Raw genomic sequence first — 24,085 nt, forward strand, 5'->3', positions numbered from 1 at the left:
GCTTTAAAAACAGGTCCATTTGGACTTATTCTTCCAAATTTTATGGCTGGTCACTAGCCTTCAGAAAAAACCACCTTGTGTGCTCAGCATAGTTTTTTTCTGCTAATTCGGTTCAAGCCTTGCGGGGGAAAAAACACCTAGGGGTAACACTTTATAATAACCATCATTTATAAATAGTAAACAGACAGTTTATTAATGTTTAATCATCATTTATAAACCGTATATAGACCTTTTAGAAAGGTAAATACATAATTTATTAATGTTTAACTAACTACATCATTTATAAATGACAAATAGATGGAATATTAATGTACGTTTATGGTTACTTTATACGGAAGCCCTGAACTGCAAGTGAAGAAAATTTTTTTTGAGATGTTATCTTGTTATTTCGAGATCATATCTCGTTATTTCAAGATAATATCTCATTATTTCGAGATAATACACATATGTAAAAAAAAAAAAAAAAGAATTAAAAAAAAAAAAATCTTCCAAAATTTTTTTTTTCTTCAGATATTATCTCATTATGTACACCTATGTACACCTATGTAAAAAAAATAATATATTTTTTTAAAATAACGAGATATTATCTCGAAATAACGAGATATTATCTCGAAATAACGAGATATTATCTCGTAATAATGAGATAATATCTGAAGAAAAAAAAGATTTTGGAAGATTTTTTTTTTTTTAATTCTTATTTTTTTTTTACATGTGTATTATCTCGAAATAATGAGATATTATCTTGAAATAACGAGATATGATCTCGAAATAACAAGATAACATCTCAAAAAAAAATTTCTTCACTTGCGGTTCAGGGCTTCCGTAACTTTACCATTAACAAACAATTAAATCATAATTAGTAGTTTTAGTTGCACTCATTTTAACATTTTCTAACACCATATTAAGTATGTTAATGCTTTTGAAATGATTCATAAACCTTTAAGAAATTGGTTGAAAACATTTAATGATTAAATATGTATAGCACTTTGTAAATGGTTAATAATTGGTTTATAAACCATCTATAAACATCACTTAGTTGGTTATTGTAAAGTGTTACCCACCTAGGTACTGCACAGTCTTATAATGGTCAAGAAAAACCCTGATGTTTATTATTTTTGGCTAAATTGGTGGTGAAAATGGACATCTGTTACTTTTGGTGACACTTATTAGTCGATAAAGTAAAAGTAACACAGGCCTGTTGGTGAACATCTTGTGTATTGTGTTTTTTTTAATTGCTCATAATTGTATCACATAGATATGTTCTTAATTGCTTGATTTACGGCTTGAAATCATCATGCATAATTTAATTTTAAACGTTTCCCCTTTCATCCCTTAGGTGTAGCCTTCACAGACCTCCCTGTAAGTATCATTATTTATTCATCACATTATTTATGCATCACATTATTCACGCATTTAATTATATACCAACTAAACTCTACCAGTGCTTTCCTTTTCCTATGACACCTTTTTATTGCTGTACTTTCATTGACATTCCTGGTTTCAGTAATCTCCCATCTCCATTATTAATACCTTAGTTTTGTGTAGCAGCTTGGCAGCCATGGAAAAACTCAAATTTGTCCTTGTTTATTTTCAGAGAAAATGTTTGAGGAAAAGATCCTCAAAAAATATGCGTGTAACACGTTAAGCAAATATTATGATACCAAACCCACATTACCCTTATCATACCATTCCTGTAACTGTATATTAACTGACAAACTGTATAATAATATATACACTACTGGTCAAAAGTTTTAGAACACACCAACTTTTCCAGAATTTAATTGAAAATTATGCAGTTTAATGTCTGTGTACTCTGAAATTAATGCACATTTGCAACATTTAAAATTATTTATTGAGCATGATAGTGTTTTGAAAGTAAAAAAAAGATTCAAAATCACATTTTATGTTGGACTAAAGGACTAAAAAAAGACACAAAATGACAACAAAAAAGACACAAAATGACAACAAAAAAGACACCAAAAGACACAAAATGACTAAAAAAAGACACAAAATGACAAAAAAAAGACACAAAATGACTTACAAAGACATGAAAATAATTCAAAAATGGACAAAATAGCCCAAGACTCCATAGAGTTAAGTTGTTAACCCATTTCTTGTTCCCTGAAAAAGGCCTACTTGTATAATCCTGAAATGTACATTATTTTTCAGTTTTGGTTAACCTTACCTTTTTTTATTTACCTCTGGCAGTTCACCACTTACCTTTGTACCCTTTCAAGCTGTTCATTTGACTTGAACTGCTTGAATTTCAATAAAAAACTGGAAAAATTGGGGTGTTCTAAAACTTTTGACCGGTAGTGTAGCTGGATATTGACCATATCTTATTGCAGCTTGAGTTGGCACTTGGGTTGGAAACTAGCCTTTTTTTGTCCAGTGGCTGCAGTAACTGGAACGTCCCCCCTGAAAAAAAGAGGAAAACCCCAAACCGCCACTTTAACGGTTCTACCAGCCAAATAGGTTTTAAGAATAGAACAGGAACTCAAATCACAGTTGGTTTCTGGCCACAGTTGCTACAAGCAGATGGAGTTACCAACCACTGTCAAACCCAAAACCGAATTCAGCCGGCTGTTGGTGTTGATTTCATCCGCTGTAGATGGTTTTCAAAGTACGACTGAACCCTATACCCCAATGATGAGAAAAGACAGCCTACAGTATCATAAGATAGCCTGTTTACCCAATGGCAGTTCTCCATTACAGCAACTTAACAAGCCGTGACCTTGGGCTTTCTTTAATCAACCGTTTAATTCTTTTCTAGTTTGATCTTATTTGCTTGTCCAGTATGTTAATTGTCCGTGACTGAAATGAGTGGTTGGCCACTCATAGGAAGGTTGGTGGTTAAATCTCTGGCCAAAGCAGTCTACTTATCCAAGTAGTCTTGGCCTCAACATTAAAAATATACACTACCGGTCAAAAGTTTTAGAACACCCCAATTTTTCCAGTTTTTTATTGAAATTCAAGCAGTTCAAGTCAAATGAACAGCTTGAAAGGGTACAAAGGTAAGTGGTGAACTGCCAGAGGTAAATAAAAAAAGGTAAGCTTAACCAAAACTAAAAAATAATGTACATTTCAGAATTATACAAGTAGGCCTTTTTCAGGGAACAAGAAGTGGGTTAACAACTTAACTCTATGGAGTCTTGGGCTATTTTGTCCATTTTTTAAATTCTTTTCATGTCTTTGTAAGTCATTTTGTGTCTTTTTTTGGTCATTTTGTGTCTTTTTTTTGTCATTTTGTGTCTTTTTTTGGTCATTTTGTGTCTTCTTTTAGTCCTTTAGTCCAACATAAAATGTGATTTTGAATCTTTTTTTTACTTTCAAAACACTATCATGCTCAATAAAGAATTTTAAATGATGCAAATGTGCATTAATTTCAGAGTACACTGAGACATTAAACTGCATCATTTTCAATTAAATTCTGGAAAAGTTGGTGTGTTCTAAAACTTTTGACCGGTAGTGTATGTGACTAGACAATAACAAGGAACTGGTACAAGACTGAATCTCCTACCATAGAGCAATGGCTAGGGATTGTAAGAGAAATATACTGTATGGAAAAAATGACCTACCAACTTCGACTGAAGGAAGATGTTTCTATTTCAAAGTGGAAAAAATGGGTGTTGTATGACATAACGAAAGACATGTGAACTGTAAACTGTATGAATCTGATTTTGTAGAATATGGATACCCGCAGCCATGAATGTTGATACTGTTTTATTAATGTTAAGTGTTTTTTCTTTTGTTGTGTATGTCTCTTGTGTACATGGAAAAAAAAACTAATAAACATTACAGTTTAAAAAAAAAAATATACACTACTGGTCAAAAGTTTTAGAACACACCAACTTTTCCAGAATTTAATTGAAAATTATGCAGTTTAATGTCTCAGTGTACTCTGAAATTAATGCACATTTGCTACATTTAAAATTCTTTATTGAGCATGATAGTGTTTTGAAAGTAAAAAAAAGATTCAAAATCACATTTTATGTTGGACTAAAGGACTAAAAAAAGACACAAAATGACAAAAAAAAGACACAAAATTACACAAAATGACAAAAAAAAGACACAAAATGACTTACAAAGACATGAAAAGAATTAAAAAATAGACAAAATAGCCCAAGACTCCATAGAGTTAAGTTGTTAACCCATTTCTTGTTCCCTGAAAAAGGCCTACTTATATAATTCTGAAATGTACATTATTTTCCAGTTTTGGTTAAGCTTACCTTTTTTTATTTACCTCTGGCAGTTCACCACTTACCTTTGTACCCTTTCAAGCTGTTCATTTGACTTGAACTGCTTGAATTTCAATAAAAAACTGGAAAAATTGGGGTATTCTAAAACTTTTGACCGGTAGTGTATATGTGACTAAAAACCCAGCAGCCTTTTCAATAAGCTACAGTAGAGCTAGGTAGACTAACGAGCCCTGGTACTTAATTGGTGTAGTAAATGTTTATACCATTCACTGTGTAAAAACAATGCATAAACTGACTGTTATATCCTGAATCATGTTTGACCCACCAGCCCAACCTGTACCCCACTGTGGGGCTTCAAACTCCGGGTGAGATCGTAGACGCTAACTTTGGCCAGCAGCCGTTTGTCTTCGACATCGAGGACTACATGAGCGAATGGAGGGCCAAGATCCATGGCATGATCGCTCGCTTCCCCATAGGAGAGAGGCTGGGGGAGTGGCAGGCTGTCCTGCAGAAGTAAGTTTCAGTCCCCGCAGTATATGTTCACTTAGCGACCTCCGTTTGATTACAACAAGCACTGGACACTCTGTGCAGAGTTAGCGCTGCCTGTTTGTTTACGATCAGTGGCGGACACCATGTGTACAGTTAGCATGCTGGTTTGTTTACAACAGAGGTGTCAAACTCAAATACACAATGGGCCAAAATTTAAAACTTGAATAAAATCGCGGGCCAACATTGAACAAATAAACCTTTTAATATATACCAAACATGTTTTACTTTAACATTAAATATGGAACCAGCAACGCTTATAAACATACAATATATAACTAAATAGTGCAGACAAGCAAAATCAAATTTCAAATAAAAAACACATCAATGTCATTAATTTATCAAATAAAAATTAAATACAAATCGTATGCCTCTTTTCTATTTGCATCCTTCTGATTTAAATATCAACTTTTTCAACAAGTTAATAAATTCTGCCTTTCTTTTCGCCAATTTTGGGAAGGGGTAGCTCGGAGACAGCTCTATCTTGAGGTTGCTATGACGACTGTCACAGAGGAGCGTTTCTGGGTCCTGTCCTGATTGACGCGCCAAAACAACAGCAGGGCATTGTGGGATTTGTAGTATTAGCTGTAAGTGCGCCGTATAATACCGGCGGCCAGACGGCCTGAAGAGCCACATGTGGCTCCGGAGCCTCAGGTTGCCTACCCCTGGTCTGGGTGGTATATTTCTTTTTTTTTTCAATTAAGATTGGCACTGTAGATAATTTTGACCCAATCCCACAAACACTGTCCTGCTGCTGTAAATACCCACTAGGTCAGTAGATGTGGATTAATCCACCGCTGGAAATAGTCCCCAACAAATGCACTAAATGACCGTGCCCAGCTGTTTTAGGAAATTATTGAGGATTTTTTTAATGATGAAGCCACATATTAGAACCATAGACTGTATATAAATAATGGACGTAGTCACCGTGACGTCACCCATTGGTTTGTGGCCCGTTAGAAGCCTCGAGTTCAGCGTTATACTCGTCGACATCTTGCGTTGCCATCATGTTTCCGATACGCGGAGCAGACCATATCTGGACTGTGGAGGAGGAGAGGGATCTGATCACTGACTACAGCCTCTCTACACCTCAACCTGACTGAGAGAAGCTGCTGCTAATTCATGTTAGCATTAACTGGAGCATTAACTGGGATGTTAGTTTTGGCTAGCAAAAAAACAAAAACAAAATGTATCTTTCTTACCTCAGAAAACTGAGCAGCGACTCCTTGGAGTGTCTGTTAGTCCAACCAAACACTGAACAAGACATTTAATGAACAAAACGTTCAAATAAACTGTCATTAAGTGAAAATACAGTGAAAGGGTCAAAGTTATGAGACCAAACCGCTAAACGTCCTCTTTTCTATCTATATAACATTATATATATATTTATTGACACGTTTCCATGGATACGCATTGCTCTGCTTCTCTCCTGGTGACGGCTCGCCTTGTCAGTGACCTGTCAATCAAAGCTAGAATAGTTAGAACTATTGACATCAAATTGTCTTGAAGAAGATTTTTTACTAGCGATTGAGACCATAATGTTGTCCCTGAAAAATTTTTCTGAGGTAATAAATCAAGTGAGAAGTTTTCAAATTTAGCACTGAAATGAATGGCCAGATTTCTTTTGCAGCCAAACTTAGCACCCCCTGCTGGAATTTTCGGTGAATTGCAGGCTTTATGCACTTCCTGGTGGCCTCCATGCTCAGACACGGAGATTGCCGCCTGGTTAATACTCACTAGGTCAGTAGATGTGGATTAATCCACCGCTGGAAATAGTCCCCAACAAATGCACTAAATGACAGTGCCCAGCTGTTTTAGGAAATTATTGAGGATTTTTTTAATGATGAAACCACATATTAGAACCTGTTTTTGTTTTTTTTAATGCATGTGGTCAGTATGAACCAGTTGTCTTTGGGCAGAGAGCCTGAGACAGTATTAGGACATTGGCTTTTAGAGACAGAATAACACCCTGTTGACAGTATGAATAAAGAACATCCTGTATCCTTCACAAAATGTCAACCTTTGAACTGTTTTTTTCACATTTTGTCTCCAGTATGGTGGCCAGCTACCTGGTGCATCATGGGTACTGTGCCACAGCAACAGCCTTTGCCAGAGCCACAGAGACAATGATACAAGAGGACCAGACATCTATAAAGAACAGACAGAGTGAGTGAACCAACTGCACACATACTTTTTCAAATTTTCATTTGACTTGTTGCAAATATTATAGACAGTAGGAAGTAATTTAACCCTTTGATGCACAACATATTGACCCCCCTTCTAATGCACAAAAATGACCCTCATTCATTCATTTCCCATGTTATTTAATGCTGCTGTGTGTTTCTGTTCTCTGTCTTTTGATGTCAACTTATTTTATGATTGATTATTCCAAGTATTCTCTAAATATCTTGTTTTTGCTAACAACAGATCATTTTTTCCATTTTGCTTCTCATACTTTATGAAGAAAAAAAATTGTATTATTACATAGCTAACTACTTGGCTAAGTAGCTTGCTAACCTAACTACCTAGCCAAGAAGTTAGCTAAGTAGTTAGTTTAGCAAGCTACTTAGCGAAGAAGTTAGCTAACTAATTAGCTTAGCAAGCTACTTAGCCAAGAAGTTAGCTAAGTAGGTAGCTTAGCAAGCTACTTAGCTAAATACTTAGCCAAGAAGTTAGCTAAGTAGTTAGCTTAGCAAGCTACTTAGCTAAAAGATAGATATGGTATCATTTTTCACCCATGTTGTGCACTAGAAGAGTAGTGACACAAAAAGGGATTTTGTTTAAAAATAATAATCAAGGAAAACATGAAATTAGGATGTATGATGATCAAAAACAAACTAATTGAGGAAAACCTGGAATACTGAATGATGAAAATAATTTATTGCAAAGATATAGAACATAAAAACTCATACATATCGGGTCACTTTAGACCCATGTTGTGCATCAAAGGGTTAACAGCCCCAGAGAATGATCTGGGTTAGGAGTTGTTGTTAAAGGTTTTTTTCCTAAACAAACTAAGGTGAAGCTGCCTCTTTCCAAATAAAACATTTCAGCTTTTGTCTGATAATGGGAAATTTATATTATGACCTTACATTAGCCCAATGATGAAATTATAGCAGATAAATTATCGGCTGATAATGCAAAGCGTAACTGCTTTCTTAACAAGCACAGCAGCTACACACTCGATACAGTGGGCAGCAGTGGCTGGTCATCAGTAATGAGTATTTATCAAGTCAAGTCAAGTCAAAGTTTATTTATAGAGCACATTTAAAAACAACCTCAGTTGACCAAAGTGCTGTACGGTTATTAAAATAGAATAAATCATACACAAATAGGTATAAATAAAAACAATGAAAACAAGAAAATAGTAAAAACAGTAAAACAATAAAATAAAATAGAATAAAATAGTAATAAAAACTCAATCCAAAACAGAGTTAGAGATAAAAAAGACAAATAAAAGGGTAAAAAAGTAAAAAAGAAAGCCAAAGATTCTTTTATTGCATTAAAGTGTCTGATTTGACACATAATGTAAAAGGTGTTATTTGAAGCCTTGGGTGAAATGCTCTGTAAAAGTGTTTTTGTTATTTTTTATTTTTTGCTGTACTTTACTAGAACAACTAAATGAACATTTTATCTGTTCTTTGTTTTTGTTTTGTTAACAATAGTGATGCTCATTAGGGCACCACTGGCATTAGTTCTTGAACGCGGAAGTAAGTTAGCTTTTTAGCGCCTTGGGGTCTAACCTCTCAAACTCAATGAGGATTCTGAATGGGTTTTTGGTTGGAAGGCTGAAATAAGGTGTGTGGTTAACACGAGCTGAATAATTGTTCACGTTTTGTTGTACGACATAAAACACGTTAGAAAATACTCCCACGTGAGTTTTTAGTGAGTTTGTATGTATCCTTAAAAAGACGGTTGCTAACAAGTGGCTAAATGAGACTACAATAGTTGTCGGAGATATTAAACGTAATCATGCTAGACAGCCTTACAGCGTCTAGTCGTGTTTTTTAGCGCTCTCGCAAACTCTCATAGATTGCATATTAGGTTGATAAACTATTTATTAGGCTTCAGAGTTGCTTTAGCTTGTCAAAATCAGCGTTATACTTGTCGCCATCTTGCGTCGCCATCTTGTTTCTGATACGCGGAGCGGACCATATTTGGACTGTGGAGGAGGAGAGGGATCTGATCACTGACTACAGCCTCTCTACACCTCAACCTGACTGAGAGAAGCTGCTGCTAATTCATGTTAGCATTAGCTGGAGCATTAACTGGGATGTTAGTTTTGGCTAGCAAAAAAACTAAATGTATCTTTCTTACCTCAGAAAACTGAGCAGCGACTCCTTGGAGTGTCTGTTAGTCCAACCAAACACTGAACAAGACATTTAATGAACAAAACGTTCAAATAAACTGTCATTAAGTTAAAATACAGTGAAAGGGTCAAAGTTATGAGACCAAATCGGTAAACGTCCTCTTTTCTATCTATATAACGTTATATATAACTTTATTGACACGTTGCCATGGATACGCTCTGTTTCTCTCCTGGTGACGGCTCGCCTTGTCAGTGACCTGTCAATCAAAGCTAGAAACGCCCCAAATCAAACGATTCTTTATCTTCTATTTTCTTCTAAATGGGGCCATTATTAGAACTATTGACATCAAATTGTCTTGAAGAAGATTTTTTACTAGCGATTGAGACCATAATGTTGTCCCTGAAAAAATGTTCTGAGGTAATAAATCAAGTGAGAAGTTTTCAAATTTAGCACTGAAATGAATGGGCAGATTTCTTTTGCAGCCAAACTTAGCACCCCCTACTGGAATTTTCGGTGAATTGCAGGCTTTATGCACTTCCTGGTGGCCTCCATGCTCAGACACGGAGATTGCCGCCTGTCAGAAACGTGTGTTTGCCACAGTGTTTCTGCCATGATTCAAAATCCAATGCAAAAATCCCATAGCAGAATTCTCAATAGACCCCATGGTGATGCTACGTCCTGGTTTGCCTACAAAAATACATCATTTCATTTGCTCTCTGTAGTTTTGCTTGTCCGCTAATGGTCTGTGGCCTTCATGAATGACACACTGGCCTCTATCAAATGTGTGCTGTGAAAGCATGATTCCTTTTAAGTCCATTTAATGTAAAACGCTCCCTCTTTCTTTGATCTAATAGGAATACAGAAGCTGGTGCTGGCAGGACGGGTGGGCGAAGCCATAGAGGCAACTCAGCAGCTTTATCCCGGCCTGTTAGAACACAATCCCAACCTACTATTCATGTTGAAGTAAGTGTTTTTAGGTTAAGATTGAATGCAGGATGCTGTACAATTAATTATCTGTTATGCCAAGCATTGAATGTTTGCTGTGGATGTGAAATTTGACGATACACTCAAAAAAGCAAACTGGGTGTCTGCTACCTTCTCCTTAGTCTAACATGTAGCTTCTTCTAAATAAAATGATGTTTTTTTGGTTGAACAGTTTTAAAACATGTAGTTTTAGCATAAAATGCAACACTTTAAAATTTACTAGAATGCTTTATGTTAAAACAACCTAATTAAATTGCTGAATATAATACTCTGTTTTAAAATGATTTATTTCCTGAACAATTACTATTATGTTCATTTTCATATGATAAAGGTAATCTTTTAGGCTAAACCACTTCAACCTAACTTTGTTTTGTTGGTTCAGCACAATTAATTCCTGTACTTAGTAGTTGTAACTACCCTATTAAATAAAGTAACTCTTAATAATGTCATACATGTTTAAATGGCCCAAGAAAATTATGTTCGTATGTTACAATTACCCTTACAAATCTAGTTGGACTGACCTGGTAATTAATTAACAGTAATGCAAATACATCATGTTGACCCAACATATTTACATTTTGTTCACTCAACAAAACTGTTTCTCGCTAAATTAAAGCATTTTATTTAGGTGGAAATTATTTCCATAATTTTATTTCGTTCTGAGAACAAGTTCTTTTTTTGAGTGTAAACACATGGTACCTCTTGATTAAAAGCGTAGTTTTCCAGTGATACCAATAACACCAGTATGGCTGCTTTTAGGTGTCGTCAGTTCGTGGAGATGGTGAACGGTACAGACAGCGAGGTTCGCTGCTTGACCATTCGCTCCCCCAAGTCCCAGGACAGTTACCCCGGCTCCCCCAGCCTCAGCCCCCGCCACGGAGCCGGCAACACACACCTGCACTCCGGAGGTACGCACACTGGCCCCTTTAAACTACGAACACATTGAAAAAGATGAAAATGACAGCCACCAAAAAAAAAAAAGACTGATCTTCCCAGTCACTGTGAGAAATCAGATTGTCTATTACCTCCTCCACAGGAGCAGACAGCCCCACCTGCAGTAACGGAGTGACTCCTCCCAGCAAGACAAAGAGCTACAGCGGCACTGGCAGCAGCAGCATCAAATACCCCAGCGTGTCCTCCTCCGCCTCCTCCTCCACCTCCTCCTCCCCTTCCTCCGTCAACTACTCCGAGTCCAACTCCTCCGACTCCACTAAGAGCCAGCCACACAGCGCCAACAGCACCCAGGAAACCAGGTAGTTCCATGTAGAGCAGATAGATCCTGGCAGTATCTGTAGAGCTGGTATGGTGTAACATGGTTTCAGATGCAGCAGATACTCTGCATTTATGGTTAAGTGCAGTCAGTGGAGTGCAGATTTCTGGCAAACAAAAAAAGTGTTAAATCTCAGTTATACCCCCTCTCATGCATGAATTATGATAACCTCAATCAATTTTTTTACTAAGTATTTTTATATATCATTAGGGATGTAAAACAAGGTTTGAAAAAAAAAAAAAATTTCTATCTTTATTCTATAAAGAAATATTTTTTTGTCCACTCAAGTGTACTTCATGCGTTTTGTACTGTAAAAACACATCAATGTAATAACATGGTAGTTATATGGGTATAGCTGTAATTAAGTTATACAGTTGTAATATGGTATTCTGTTGGAATGGTGGTTCCTCCACTACTCTGTAGGCCTCTCTATTTGAGCTCTATTGATAAATATAGTAGTTAAATAAACATAAAACTTTTTTTTTTCACTAGACGTTTTTATTTATCTTTAGGGATGTCATACTGTATTTTGTTAAGTCTCTGAACTGAGCATATCCTCTCATAGTGTATTATAGCATGTATCATATTTCCTGTCAAATCATGCTTGTTGCTCATTTTTGAGAGACTATTTTCTCTGATAGTTGCCAAAGCATCCGGGGCACAAAGTTGCAAGACACTGCACGCAGATCTACTTGGTTCTTTGTGTGCATGCAGCATTTTGGCATCTGCTGGCATTTCTGCTTCCTTGAGCTGGGGCCAGTGGTTTCTGGGGGCAAACCAGATCTAAGGGGGGCCTTAGACACTGCTCTCTGTTTTGCCAGTGGTGGAGTGGCACTGGGTCTGCCTCTGGTGTGTATCTTCATGGATCCTGCATTGATGAGAGCATGAGCTCTACTACTACCTTTGAGCTCTACAAAATATAAGGATATATAAAAAAAATCTCAAATTACATGATAAAAGACATAAAGAAGTTGATCTACAACCAAAACATTATAGTATATGAATTATTTTCAAGAACAACATTGTTAGTAATTGACATTGCATTGAAGTTGAAACATAGCTAGTGATGCATGATGTACAATTGAGTGGACAGACGATTAATCCGTATTTCCTCCACATATAAAATCAAAACTTGGAAAATCTTTACATAATATGTCACCTTAGATGTTACTTGATGTAATTATATTTTTTTTACCTGAAGTGGTATCTTTTTATTGAAGCTAGACACCGAAATAGCCGAGGTGTTTGGTCTTTCTCCCTGTCTGTCGGCCATCTTGGTTTCACTGACTACTTTTTCCCTTTGCAATGATCAGCCAATGGGATTTTTGGTATGGGATGATGCAGTAGCTTCCACTAGTGTGGACTATATGCAGCAGTGCCCAAAATTACAGGCATATATAGAGAAAAAGCACTTTTTAACAGCTGTACACTGTAGTGACCTCTATGCATGAAAGGGTTTTAACCAAAGCAGCTTCAGGATCGGTCCAGAGCCGGTGCTAACCAGCTCTGGACCTCTTTGCTTTTCCACAGGCTCGAGAGCCACGTCATGGGTGGGGGGGTGGAGCATGCACCAAGGTTATTATAGTTAACGAAAACTAACGAAATGACGAAAACTAGAATTGAAAAAACATTTTCGTTAACTGAAATAGAAATAAAAACAAGAGTTTTAAAAAAAAACATAACTAACTGAAACTGTATTTTGTGGTTACAAAACTAATTAAAACTAACTAAAATTATAGTGAAAATGTCCTTAGTTTTCGTCTTTGTCACTTTTTTCATACGTAAACCTTTTTGGTTGATATGAAATCTATTTCATCTATCTGGTTTTATGACTTAATAAACTTATTGGAGCTGAGATGGATCAGACAAAGGAAATAAAGGCAACATTTATTGTGACTTTTTTTATTCTGGCACCCAACAAATACCCTATTCCAAAAAATTAAAACTAACACTAAAACTAAGCATTTTCCAAAAAATAAAAACTAATCAAAACTAGCAAACTCACTCTAAAAACTAACTAAAACTAACTGAATTTGAAAACAAAAAATCACAACGAAATTAAAACTAAAACTAATGAAAAATCATCATCATCAAGAGTTGGTGCCGCTGTGGAACCAGTTTTCCTGGCAGAGAGCCGGTTCTTTGCCAGTTGAAAAGCAAAGAACCAGTTAAAAAAATAGGCCAACATTTTTGATGGATGTCAGTTTTTAAGATAGAAAAAAATGCCTGCAACAGATTAGGTTGGGCTTGTTTTTAATTTTTGCTTGCAGGAAATACCTTTTGCCATGTACCTGAAGCTTTACAGGCCAATCAAGAGGAGTAAGGAGTCAGCAGTAAATGTCAATAACGGGAAGTCCTTGAGCATAAAATATAATGCTCGTGATGGGTCCAGTAGTATGAGATATCAGATGTAGACAGACAGATGAACGACTGAACGCATGATCCCCTGCAGCCTGACAGAGATTATAAATAAAGTTATGCTCTAGTTATGCTCAGAATTATACTATTGACTATGAAAGGCACCACATGGGATAGTTTATCATCAATGAATCATTACCACAGTCATTTAAAGACATTTGCATCTAATCAGTGCAAGCAAATAAAAACATTGGCAGCCTCTATTGGATACTTCACTACATTTTTCTTTGTGAGCCTCTGGGTTACTTATGGAGGGAAATCAGTTTGATTACATCCAATGCTATAGAGTGAGTGCATGTTATTTGTTTTCTTAATCAACTTCTAACTATAAGGGAGTTTTAAACATTTTGGTGATTTCACTTTAGAAATTTGTGTCTTTGCTGTTTTGTCTCCACTCTTCTCACTGGTTTGAAATACAGTAGGCGGGACAAGGTGCTTTTCAGTGAGCCAATCAAGATGAAGCAACTGCTGAATCACAATCTACTGACAGTTGTGAGGGGATTTACTGAAGTTGCCAGACTCAGATCTGATCAAACCACACCCACTCATGAGGAATTTCAGAGTTATTGAATGTTAAACCCCTAATAAATAATTAACTTTGTTGCTTATTTAGTCATGACTATTTTAATTTACAGCACATAATGTAATACCTAAGATTTGTGAGCTAGTTTTCAGGGTCTTTAACCCTTTGATGCACAACATGGGTCAAAAATGACCCGCATTCATTCCCCATGTTATTTAATGCTGCTGTGTGTTTCTGTGCTCTATCTTTTTATATCAACTTATTTTATGATTGAATATTCTAAATATTCTTTAAATATCTTGTTTTTGATAACAACAGATCATTATTTCCATTTTGCTTCTTGTAATTTATAAAGAAAAAAAGTTTTTGTATTATTACATAGCTAACTACTAGTCTAAGTAGCTTGCTAAGCTAACTACTTAGCCAAGAAGTTAGCTAAGTAGTTAGCTTAGCAAGCTACTTAGCTAAATACTTAGCAAAGAAGTTAGCTTAAGAAGCTACTTAGTTAAAAAATGGATGTGGCTCATTTTTCACCCATGTTGTGTATTAGAAGAGTAGTTACAGAAAAGGGGATTTTATTCAAAAATGAATAAAGGAAAACATAAAAAATAGGATGTATGATGATCAAAAACAAACTAATTGAGGAAAACCTGGAATACTGAACGATGAATTATTGCAAAGATATAGAACACAAAAACTGTCGGGTCACTTTAGACCCATGTTGTGCATCAAAGGGTTAAAAGGTCATATAGGATCTGTTTGTTAGCATGGTGTGCATGTAGCAACATCTTCATGACAGGAAGCATCTTGGAAGGACTGGACTGTTTTTTTCACAACTTGGTCTCATTTTTGTATTTCTGGCCATCATTCTATAGGTAATGATGACATTGTACTCTCTCACTTTTTGCTGAACCATGCAAATGCAGCTACTGTGCTGCAAGCAGCAGTTTAGCAATGTGCAACTAAGATTAATGTTGATATAAGTGCTTTAGATGCTTGTTGTTTTTTACGCCTCTGAATTCTGTTGTGAAGGGGTGGTTGCATAAAAAGTTATCAGACTCGATAAGGGGGAAACCATAGACTGTATATAAATAATGGACCTAGTCACCGTGACGTCACCCATTGGTTTGTGGCCCGTTGGAAGCCTCAAGTTCAGCGTTACACTCGTCGCCATCTTGCGTCGCCATCTTGCGTCGCCATCTTGTTTCCGATACAGGAAGCAGACCATATTTGGACTGTGGAGGAGGAGAGGGATCTGATCACTGACTACAGCCTCTCTACACCTCAACCTGACTGAGAGAAGCTGCTGCTAATTCATGTTAGCATTAGCTGGAGCATTAACTGGGATGATAGTTTTGGCTAGCAAAAAACAAAAACAAAATGTATCTTTCTTACCTCAGAAAACTGAGCAGCGACTCCTTGGAGTGTCTGTTAGTCCAACCAAACACTGAACAAGACATTTTTACTGAACAAAATGTTCAAATAAACTGTCATGAAGTGAAAATACAGTGAAAGGGTCAAAGTTATGAGACCAAATCGGTAAACATCCTCTTTTCTATCTATATAACGTTATATATAACTTTATTGACACGTTGCCGTGGATACGCATTGCTCTGCTTCTCTCCTGGTGACGGCTCGCCTTGTCAGTGACCTGTCAATCAAAGCTAGAAACGCCCCAAATCATACGATTCTTTATCTTCTATTTTCTTCTAAATGGGGCCATTAACTATTAACATCAAATTGTCTTGAAGAAGATTTTTTACTAGCGATTGAGACCATAATGTTGTCCCTGAAAAATTTTTCTGAGGTAATAAATCAAGTGAGAAGTTTTCAAGTTTAGCACTGAAATGAATGGGCAGATTTCTTTTGCAGCCAAACTTAGCGCCCCCTACTGGAATTTTCGGTGAATTGCAGGCTTTATGCACTTCCTGGTGGCCTCCATGCTCAGCTATGATGCTCAGGCACGGAGATTGTCGCCTGGGGGAAACAAATCCTTAACATGGGCTGTTCAGTGTTGTCCTTGGTCATGTTTAGGTAAACAGTTGTTGAAATGAACTATTGTGGCAGATGGGCTTGCAACTTTAAAAAAGCAGTCACCTGGAGTGTAAAAACATTTGCATTTTATTCATATCTCTTCATGGACCTTCACCCTTTGACCTCCTGTGTGCCATCTATTGTTTCTGTGTGTGTGTGTGTGTGTGTGTAGTGACAGTGAGATGGAGATCGAAGCAGAGCACTATACCAACGGGGTTGTTGAGGGCTCCTCAGCACGGATCATGAATGGCACATACAAACACGAAGAGATCCTGCAGCCAGACGACAACAGCATCGGCAATGGGGTCACAGGTACATGCACACACACACACACACACACACAGATCTAACCTCTGCATGCTCCCATTAGTAGTATCTTTCTTGCTTTTTATGCCTCCATGCCAGTGACAGCCGTAGCTGGAGGAATTATGTTTTTTGGTTGTCCCATCTGTCCGTCTGTCCCATTCTCATGAACGTGATCTCTTAGGAGCATTTCTATCCGTCTGCTTTAACTGTGTGTGCACGTGTGTGTGTGTGTGTGTGTGTGTGTGTGTGTGTGTGTGTGTGTTGCCAGCAGATGAGGGTTGTAGTAATGGTAGACAGCTTTGTGGAGGGAACCAGGCGGCCACAGAGAGGATGATCCAGTTTGGACGGGAACTGCAGGCGCTCAATGAACAGCTGTGCCGCGAGTATGGCAAGAACGCCACACACAAGAAGATGTTACAGGTACACACACACACACACACACACACACACACACACTTTTGATTTCAACAAACAGCTGTGCTACAACAGATTAAAGTGATGCCAAACCGGGGCTGAAGACATTTCTCGTGTTGGCACCAGTTACAATCCTGGTCGTAGCATTCTGTACACGCTGCAGGAATTTGAGCAATGTTTGATTTAGGATGTGCTGTAAGAAAGCAGATAGAGTCCCAACTGTAACAAGCAGTGGGTCAGTTCTCTGGTGCACCGGAGAAGGCTCAGATTACTTTGTACTGCAGGCTGTGTCCTCTGATTCATAAGCAGCCACACTGAGAACAATAGTGTCTCTGGAAAAACACTAGAAACTGCATGAGAATGATAAAGGCTCTGCCAAGAGGCTTGTCTGTTGTTGTTTGTGAAACACACACTATTTTCTAATATCAGAAGATTTTTTTTTCTTATTGCATTATAGCAAAACCTCTATCACAACAAAAATTGCCCTTTGAAACTGACATTTTTTTTAAATAACATTTCATTTTAAGGGTCTCTTCTGCTGTTGCATTAGGTAATGTTTAACCACCAGGGGTCAGAAAGACTCCAAACCAAGAATGGAGCCCTGACAGACAAAGAGCAACATTATCATCCCATGGGAGTCATACTTGAAGAATAACTGTTTCAACAGATGTACACTACTGGTCAAAAGTTTTAGAACACACCAACTTTTCCAGAATTTAATTGAAAATGATGCAGTTTAATGTCTCAGTGTACTCTGAAATGAATGCACATTTGCAACATTTAAAATTCTTGATTGAGCATGATAGTGTTTTGAAAGTAAAAAAAAAGATTCAAAATCACATTTTATGTTGGATTAAAGGACTAAAAAAAGACACAAAATGACCAAAAAAAGACACAAAATGACAAAAAAAGACACCAAAAGACACAAAATGACTAAAAAAAGACACAAAATGACCCAAAAAAGACACAAAATGACAAAAAACACAACAGAAGACACAAAATGACTAAAACAAGACACAAAATGACCAAAAAAAGACACAAAATGACAAAATAAAGACACCAAAAGACACAAAATGACTAAAAAAAGACACAAAATGACCAAAAAAAGACACAAAATGACTTACAAAGACATGAAAAGAATTCAAAAATGGACAAAATAGCCCAAGACTCCATAGAGTTAAGTTGTTAACTCATTTCTTGTTTCCTGAAAAAGGCCTACTTGTATAATTCTGAAATGTACATTATTTTTCAGCTTTTGTTAAGCTTACCTTTTTTTATTTACCTCTGGCAGTTCACCACTTACCTTTGTACCCTTTCAAGCTGTTCATTTGACTTGAACTGCTTGAATTTCAATAAAAAAACTGGAAAAATTGGGGTGTTCTAAAACTTTTGACCGGTAGTGTATGTTTATATCATTATGTTCATCGACCACTCAGAAGCAGCAGATCTCTGCCATGTGCTGGGCTGAAAACACACAGTTTAGGCTTCGTATGGTAGATGACATGTGGGTTTCAAACATACTGTCTGTCTGCAGCTAATAAACCAAAACACTCAGCTGAAAGAGGCTCAAATCTGCACAAAACTGCTGAATTGAGTGTTAATACTCGACACCAAGGACGACAGTAAGCCCAGAATGGGTATTGAGTTGCCTGACTGAGACTGAAGTCATACAGTAGTTTGTGTCATCATCATTTATTCTAAAGATCACATTACAATTGCCATAAGAATATTTATATATAGAAATGACATACTTTATTTGAGAAAGCACTCAGGACAGTCAGGCTGCTCAATACTCATTGACCTCATTCATTTTCACATTAAATGTTTTTTTTATAATGGATTTTTTTTCTTTACATAGAATTAAACTGGAAATAATTACTTCTACTAAAATTGCACATAAAAACATAAAAATAAATTAGATCTAAATAAAAATGTTAACTGCATTGTGATACATTAGTGCACTTTTACAACCTACTGAAAACTATCAAACCTACAAAATGATGGAGATCAAATAGCTTGTAGTGCACTTCACAATATACTAAAATCATATTTCAACAGTTTGGTGTCCTATGTTGTAAAGAAAAGGCCAGGGTGCAAGACAAAACAAAATAAAAGCACCATTGTGAAATGGAATGCGGCACAATCATTGTTTAAATCAGTAGTTCTCAACCTTTTTGAGTCGCGACCCCCAATTTAACATGCATGTTGTCCGCGACCCCCACTCACTGAACACAATCTCACACGCACAGTTCAGATCACCCAAAAAAGAAACAAAATTACCAAAAAAGGCACAAATTGACCACAAAATTATTTTAAAAAAAAGACACAAAATGACCCAAAAAAAAGACACAAATTGACCAAAAAAGACACAAAATTACAACAAAAAAAAAGACACAAAATGACCAAAAAAGGCACAAATTGACCAAAAGACACAAGATGACCAAAAAAAAGACACAAAATGACCAATACAGACACAAAATGACTAAAAAAAGACACAAAATGACCCAAAAAAGACACAAATTGACCAAAAAAGACACAAAATGACCAAAAAGACTAAAACACATGAACACTTTAACACAGTGGAGACAGAGCTGACTTCCAAAATGATTTGGCGACCCCCAGAAATCATCTCACGACCCCAATTGGGGTCGGGACCCCAAGGTTGAGAATAGCTGGTTTAAATCACAGTTGTCTTGTTTTCATAATTATTGGAAGCAAAAAATGTCATTGGGAAGGGGGGAAATGTATTACTTGCCCAGCCCTAGAACAAAGCGTGGTCATTTACTGTTTAACTGTTTCACTATTCCCTCAGAAATATATGGAGACATGTAGTAGGGTAGACAACCTGGGAGGCTGCAGAATGATTGATATGAGATACCCTTGGGTCTCTCTGTCTGACTGTACAGGATGCATTCAGCCTGCTAGCGTACTCAGACCCCTGGAGCTGCCCCGTGGGCCAGCAGTTAGACCCTACGCAGAGAGAAGCACTCTGCTCCGCACTCAACAGCGCCATACTGGGTAAAGTATTCAGACTACAACTCTGGTTTTTATTTTACAGCAACACCATGATAACGCAGGTGCATCTCAATAAGTTAGAATATCATAGAAAAGTTTATTTGTGTCAGTAATTCGATTGAAAAAGTGGAAATAACACATTATATAGATCCATTACACGCAGAATGAAACATTTTATGTCCTGATTTATTTAATTTCTTCTAATTATAATGATTATGGCTTACATTTAAGACCTAAAATCCAGTGTCTCAAAAAAATGTATTATTATAAAAGACCACTTCTAAAAAGTGTGTTTAATATAGAAATGTTGGCCTCTTAAAAGTATGTCCATCTATATGACTCAATACCATAGACTGTATATAAATAATGGACGTAGTCACCGTGACGTCACCCATTGGTTTGTGGCCCGTTGGAAGCCTCGAGTTCAGCGTTACACTCGTCGCTATCTTGCGTCGCCATCTTGTTTCCGATACGTGGAGCAGACCATATCTGGACTGTGGAGGAGGAGAGGGATCTGATCACTGACTACAGCCTCTCTACACCTCAACCTGACTGAGAGAAGCTGCTGCTAATTCATGTTAGCATTAGCTGGAGCATTAACTGGGATGTTAGTTTTGGCTAGCAAAAAAACAAAAACAAAATGTATCTTTCTTACCTCAGAAAACTGAGCAGCGACTCCTTGGAGTGTCTGTTAGTCCAACCAAACACTGAACAAGACATTTTTACTGAACAAAACGTTCAAATAAACTGTCATTAAGTGAAAATACAGTGAAAGGTCAAAGTTATGAGACCAAATTGGTAAACGTCCTCTTTTCTATCTATATAACGTTATATATAACTTTATTGACACGTTTCCATGGATACGCATTGCTCTGCTTCTCTCCTGGTGACGGCTCGCCTTGTCAGTGACCTGTCAATCAAAGCTAGAAACGCCCCAAATCATACGATTCTTTATCTTCTATTTTCCTCTAAATGGGGCCATTATTAGAACTATTGACATCAAATTGTCTTGAAGAAGATTTTTTACTAGCGATTGAGACCATAATGTTGTCCCTGAATTTTTTTTCTGAGGTAATAAATCAAGTGAGAAGTTTTCAAATGTAGCACTGAAATGAATGGGCAGATTTCTTTTGCAGCCAAACTTAGCACCCCCTGCTGGAATTTTTGGTGATTTGCAGGCTTTATGCACTTCCTGGTGGCCTCCATGCTCAGACACGGAGATTGCCGCCTGCTCAATACGTGGTTGGAGCTTTTACATTACATTACATTACATTACGTTTCATTTAGCAGACGCTTTTGTCCAAAGCGACTTACAATAAGTGCTTTCAACCTGATGGTACTAGACATAGACCATAGGAATCAAGTACCGGTATGTGAATTACATGCTATTTGACTTGAACTACTGTAAATTGACTTTTCCATGATGTTCTAATTTATTGAGATGTACCTGTATAACAGCCATGTGGCGAAAAGAAAGCACCCACTTGTTGCAGCCTGTCTGACTGCCTGTTTCTGCTCTAGAGTCCCAAAATCTGCCTAAGCAGCCTCCGCTGATGTTAGCGCTCGGCCAGGCCACCGAGTGTGTTCAGCTCATGGCCCGAGTCCGGTCTGGTTCCTGCTCCTTCGCCAGAGTAGACAACTTTTTGCACTAGCCCAGGTCCAGGTGAGTAAGTAATGAAGTCTAAGCAATCAATGCCTTTTGTCTGAATCAATGCTCATATATCCCACTGTGTTTCAGCCTAGATCTTTCTCAATGTTGTGGTTGATCTGACTGGTTGATTGGTCATGCGTAGAGATTTGAAAAGTTGGACACCTGCAAAACAACATACAGTCATGGAAAAAATGATGAGACCTTTGTTTCCTTCAATTTCTTGTGTTTAACGCCTGGTACAACTAAAGGTACATTTGTTTGGACAAATATAATGATAAAAGCAAACATAGCTCATAAGAGTTTAATTTAAGAACTGATATCTAGACATTTTCCATGGTTTTCTTGATGATAACTTGGTTAGCTAAATTATCTAATCCAGGTTAAATTACCTTTGGTCAGACTAAGAAACGAGCTTTTAAAGAGATTTCTGCAAAAAAAATATTTCAAAAGCTTTCGTAGGCTTATTGCACTCTTTCATATACGTTGTTTCTCCAGGTTCACGTCCTCCAAATCTCTGGTGCAAAGTTAACATGACCCATAGGAAGAGTGGTCACAATTATGAGAAAAAGATCCAGGTTGAAAAATATCAGAATTTCTAAGCAACATCTCATGTAGAAGCATATGGAATAATAGTCAAAATATTGGATGACAGCAGCTTGAACCACCTCACAGTCTCGCTCCATTATTTTCCTACATACACTACCGGTCAAAAGTTTTAGAACACCCCAATTTTTTCATTTATTTATTGAAATTCAAGCAGTTCAAGTCAAATGAACAGCTTGAAAGGGTACAAAGGTAAGTGGTGAACTGCCAGAGGTAAATAAAAAAAGGTAAGCTTAACCAAAACTGAAAAATAATGTACATTTCAGAATTATACAAGTAGGCCTTTTTCAGGGAACAATAAATGGGTTAACAACTTAACTCTATGGAGTCTTGGGCTATTTTGTCCATTTTTGAATTCTTTTCATGTCTTTGTAAGTCATTTTGTGTCTTTTTTTTGTCATTTTGTGTCTTTTTTTAGTCATTTTGTGTCTTTTGGTGTCTTTTTTGTCATTTTGTGTCTTTTTTTTTGTGGTCATTTTGTGTCTTTTTTTAGTCCTTTAGTCCAACATAAAATGTGATTTTGAATCTTTTTTTTACTTTCAAAACACTATCATGCTCAATAAACAATTTTAAATGTTGAAAATGTGCATTAATTTCAGAGTACACTGAGACATTAAACTGCATAATTTTCAATTAAATTCTGGAAAAGTTGGTGTGTTCTAAAACTTTTGACCAGTAGTGTATGTGAATTACATGCATACAATTATAAACATTTTGATAACATATTCACTAATCATACAGTATATAAATTAGAAGTATGGACGGTTACTCCCAAACAAAATTGAAAAATACCAAATCTATGCTGTCCTCCAATATTAAAGCACGTTTTAATCATGCCACATTCATTCATTACCTCGCTTAGATGATTACCCATCTCTCCGCAGGTTAATGTTAAGTAGCACTGAGAGAAGGCATGTCCAGCAGGTAGTTGTCATGGCGACGGAGGAAAGAGCATGCGTGTGATTGGTGTGTTTGGCTGTCCGTCAGACCGAGCCAGCGGCACAGACAGAGGAGCAGAGGAGAGCGGGAGAGAAGAAGGCTTCCTTTTAATTTAGTATTATCAAATAAAGAAATGTGTGACACTATTTAAAGATAATTAATTATTATTCTGTTTATCTAGCCATTTTTATAGTTCTTTTTCTGTCAGTTTGTTGTGCTCATCCTGGACAAAACAAATTGTAAATCCCCTCTTTTATTTTTTCTTCTGTTTTAATGGGTGGATTTTGATTCCCTATGTTCAGTATTTTACTCACATTGTTGTTGTTCACCGTATCACAGACCACAATACCCACATCTGACTAGCACTGACGCCCCACGACGCTACGTCAACTCAACAAAACCTCTGAGGTATATTATCATCTTTGTTAAGATACAGAAGACAGACCGACTCTGAGCCTTTTATCCTAATGAAATACTTGGAAGTGCATTCATGGCTTGAAATAGAATCAGCAGGGGGAGCAAACAAGTGCTCAGCATGAAAAACACCATTGATTGTGCAGAGCAGATTATTAGCTCTGGTCAAGGCTGAAGCCGCACACTAGTGAACACTGATAAGCACAGATGTAAAATAGAAAATGGGTCCCTAAATGATTCTAGAAAATTGGGAATAAAAATTGAGTGCTGTGCGTCACAGTAATGGAATGCTTTAGGAATAAAACAGGTGAGACACATCCTGAAGGAAAATTTAAATAACGTCACCCTTGCAAAAAACATAATTGAAAAGCGCCAGTAGTCGCAAACACTGCCAGTAACAAGGGAAGCGGGTCATAACGAGGGATGAAAGTGGAATATAAGAGGTGTTGGCCTTCATTT

At 36.9% G+C, this 24,085-nt stretch overlaps 1 protein-coding gene across 2 annotated transcripts in view; it reads left to right on the top strand.

Annotated features, from left to right (window-relative positions):
- The window catches only part of ranbp10 (RAN binding protein 10), a 60,351-nt gene extending 36,975 nt beyond the window's left edge, over positions 1-23,376 (top strand). Inside the window, exons 5-15 of one of the 2 annotated variants that reach the window (XM_059334698.1) lie at positions 1,337-1,359; positions 4,528-4,712; positions 6,799-6,911; positions 9,910-10,018; positions 10,799-10,947; positions 11,076-11,292; positions 16,457-16,596; positions 16,859-17,010; positions 19,911-20,022; positions 21,541-21,682; positions 23,158-23,376. In XM_059334698.1, coding sequence (XP_059190681.1) covers positions 1,337-1,359; positions 4,528-4,712; positions 6,799-6,911; positions 9,910-10,018; positions 10,799-10,947; positions 11,076-11,292; positions 16,457-16,596; positions 16,859-17,010; positions 19,911-20,022; positions 21,541-21,671 — 1,331 coding nt within the window. In that variant the 3' untranslated portion in view covers positions 21,672-21,682; positions 23,158-23,376. The remainder of the gene's footprint in view (positions 1-1,336; positions 1,360-4,527; positions 4,713-6,798; positions 6,912-9,909; positions 10,019-10,798; positions 10,948-11,075; positions 11,293-16,456; positions 16,597-16,858; positions 17,011-19,910; positions 20,023-21,540; positions 21,683-23,157) is intronic. The other variant, XM_059334699.1, reaches the window with a different exon arrangement.
- The last annotated feature ends 709 nt before the right edge of the window (positions 23,377-24,085 follow it).

The sequence above is a fragment of the Centropristis striata genome, chromosome 6 (assembly GCF_030273125.1).
Source record: "Centropristis striata isolate RG_2023a ecotype Rhode Island chromosome 6, C.striata_1.0, whole genome shotgun sequence".
In the NCBI taxonomy this organism is placed as follows: domain Eukaryota; kingdom Metazoa; phylum Chordata; class Actinopteri; order Perciformes; family Serranidae; genus Centropristis; species Centropristis striata.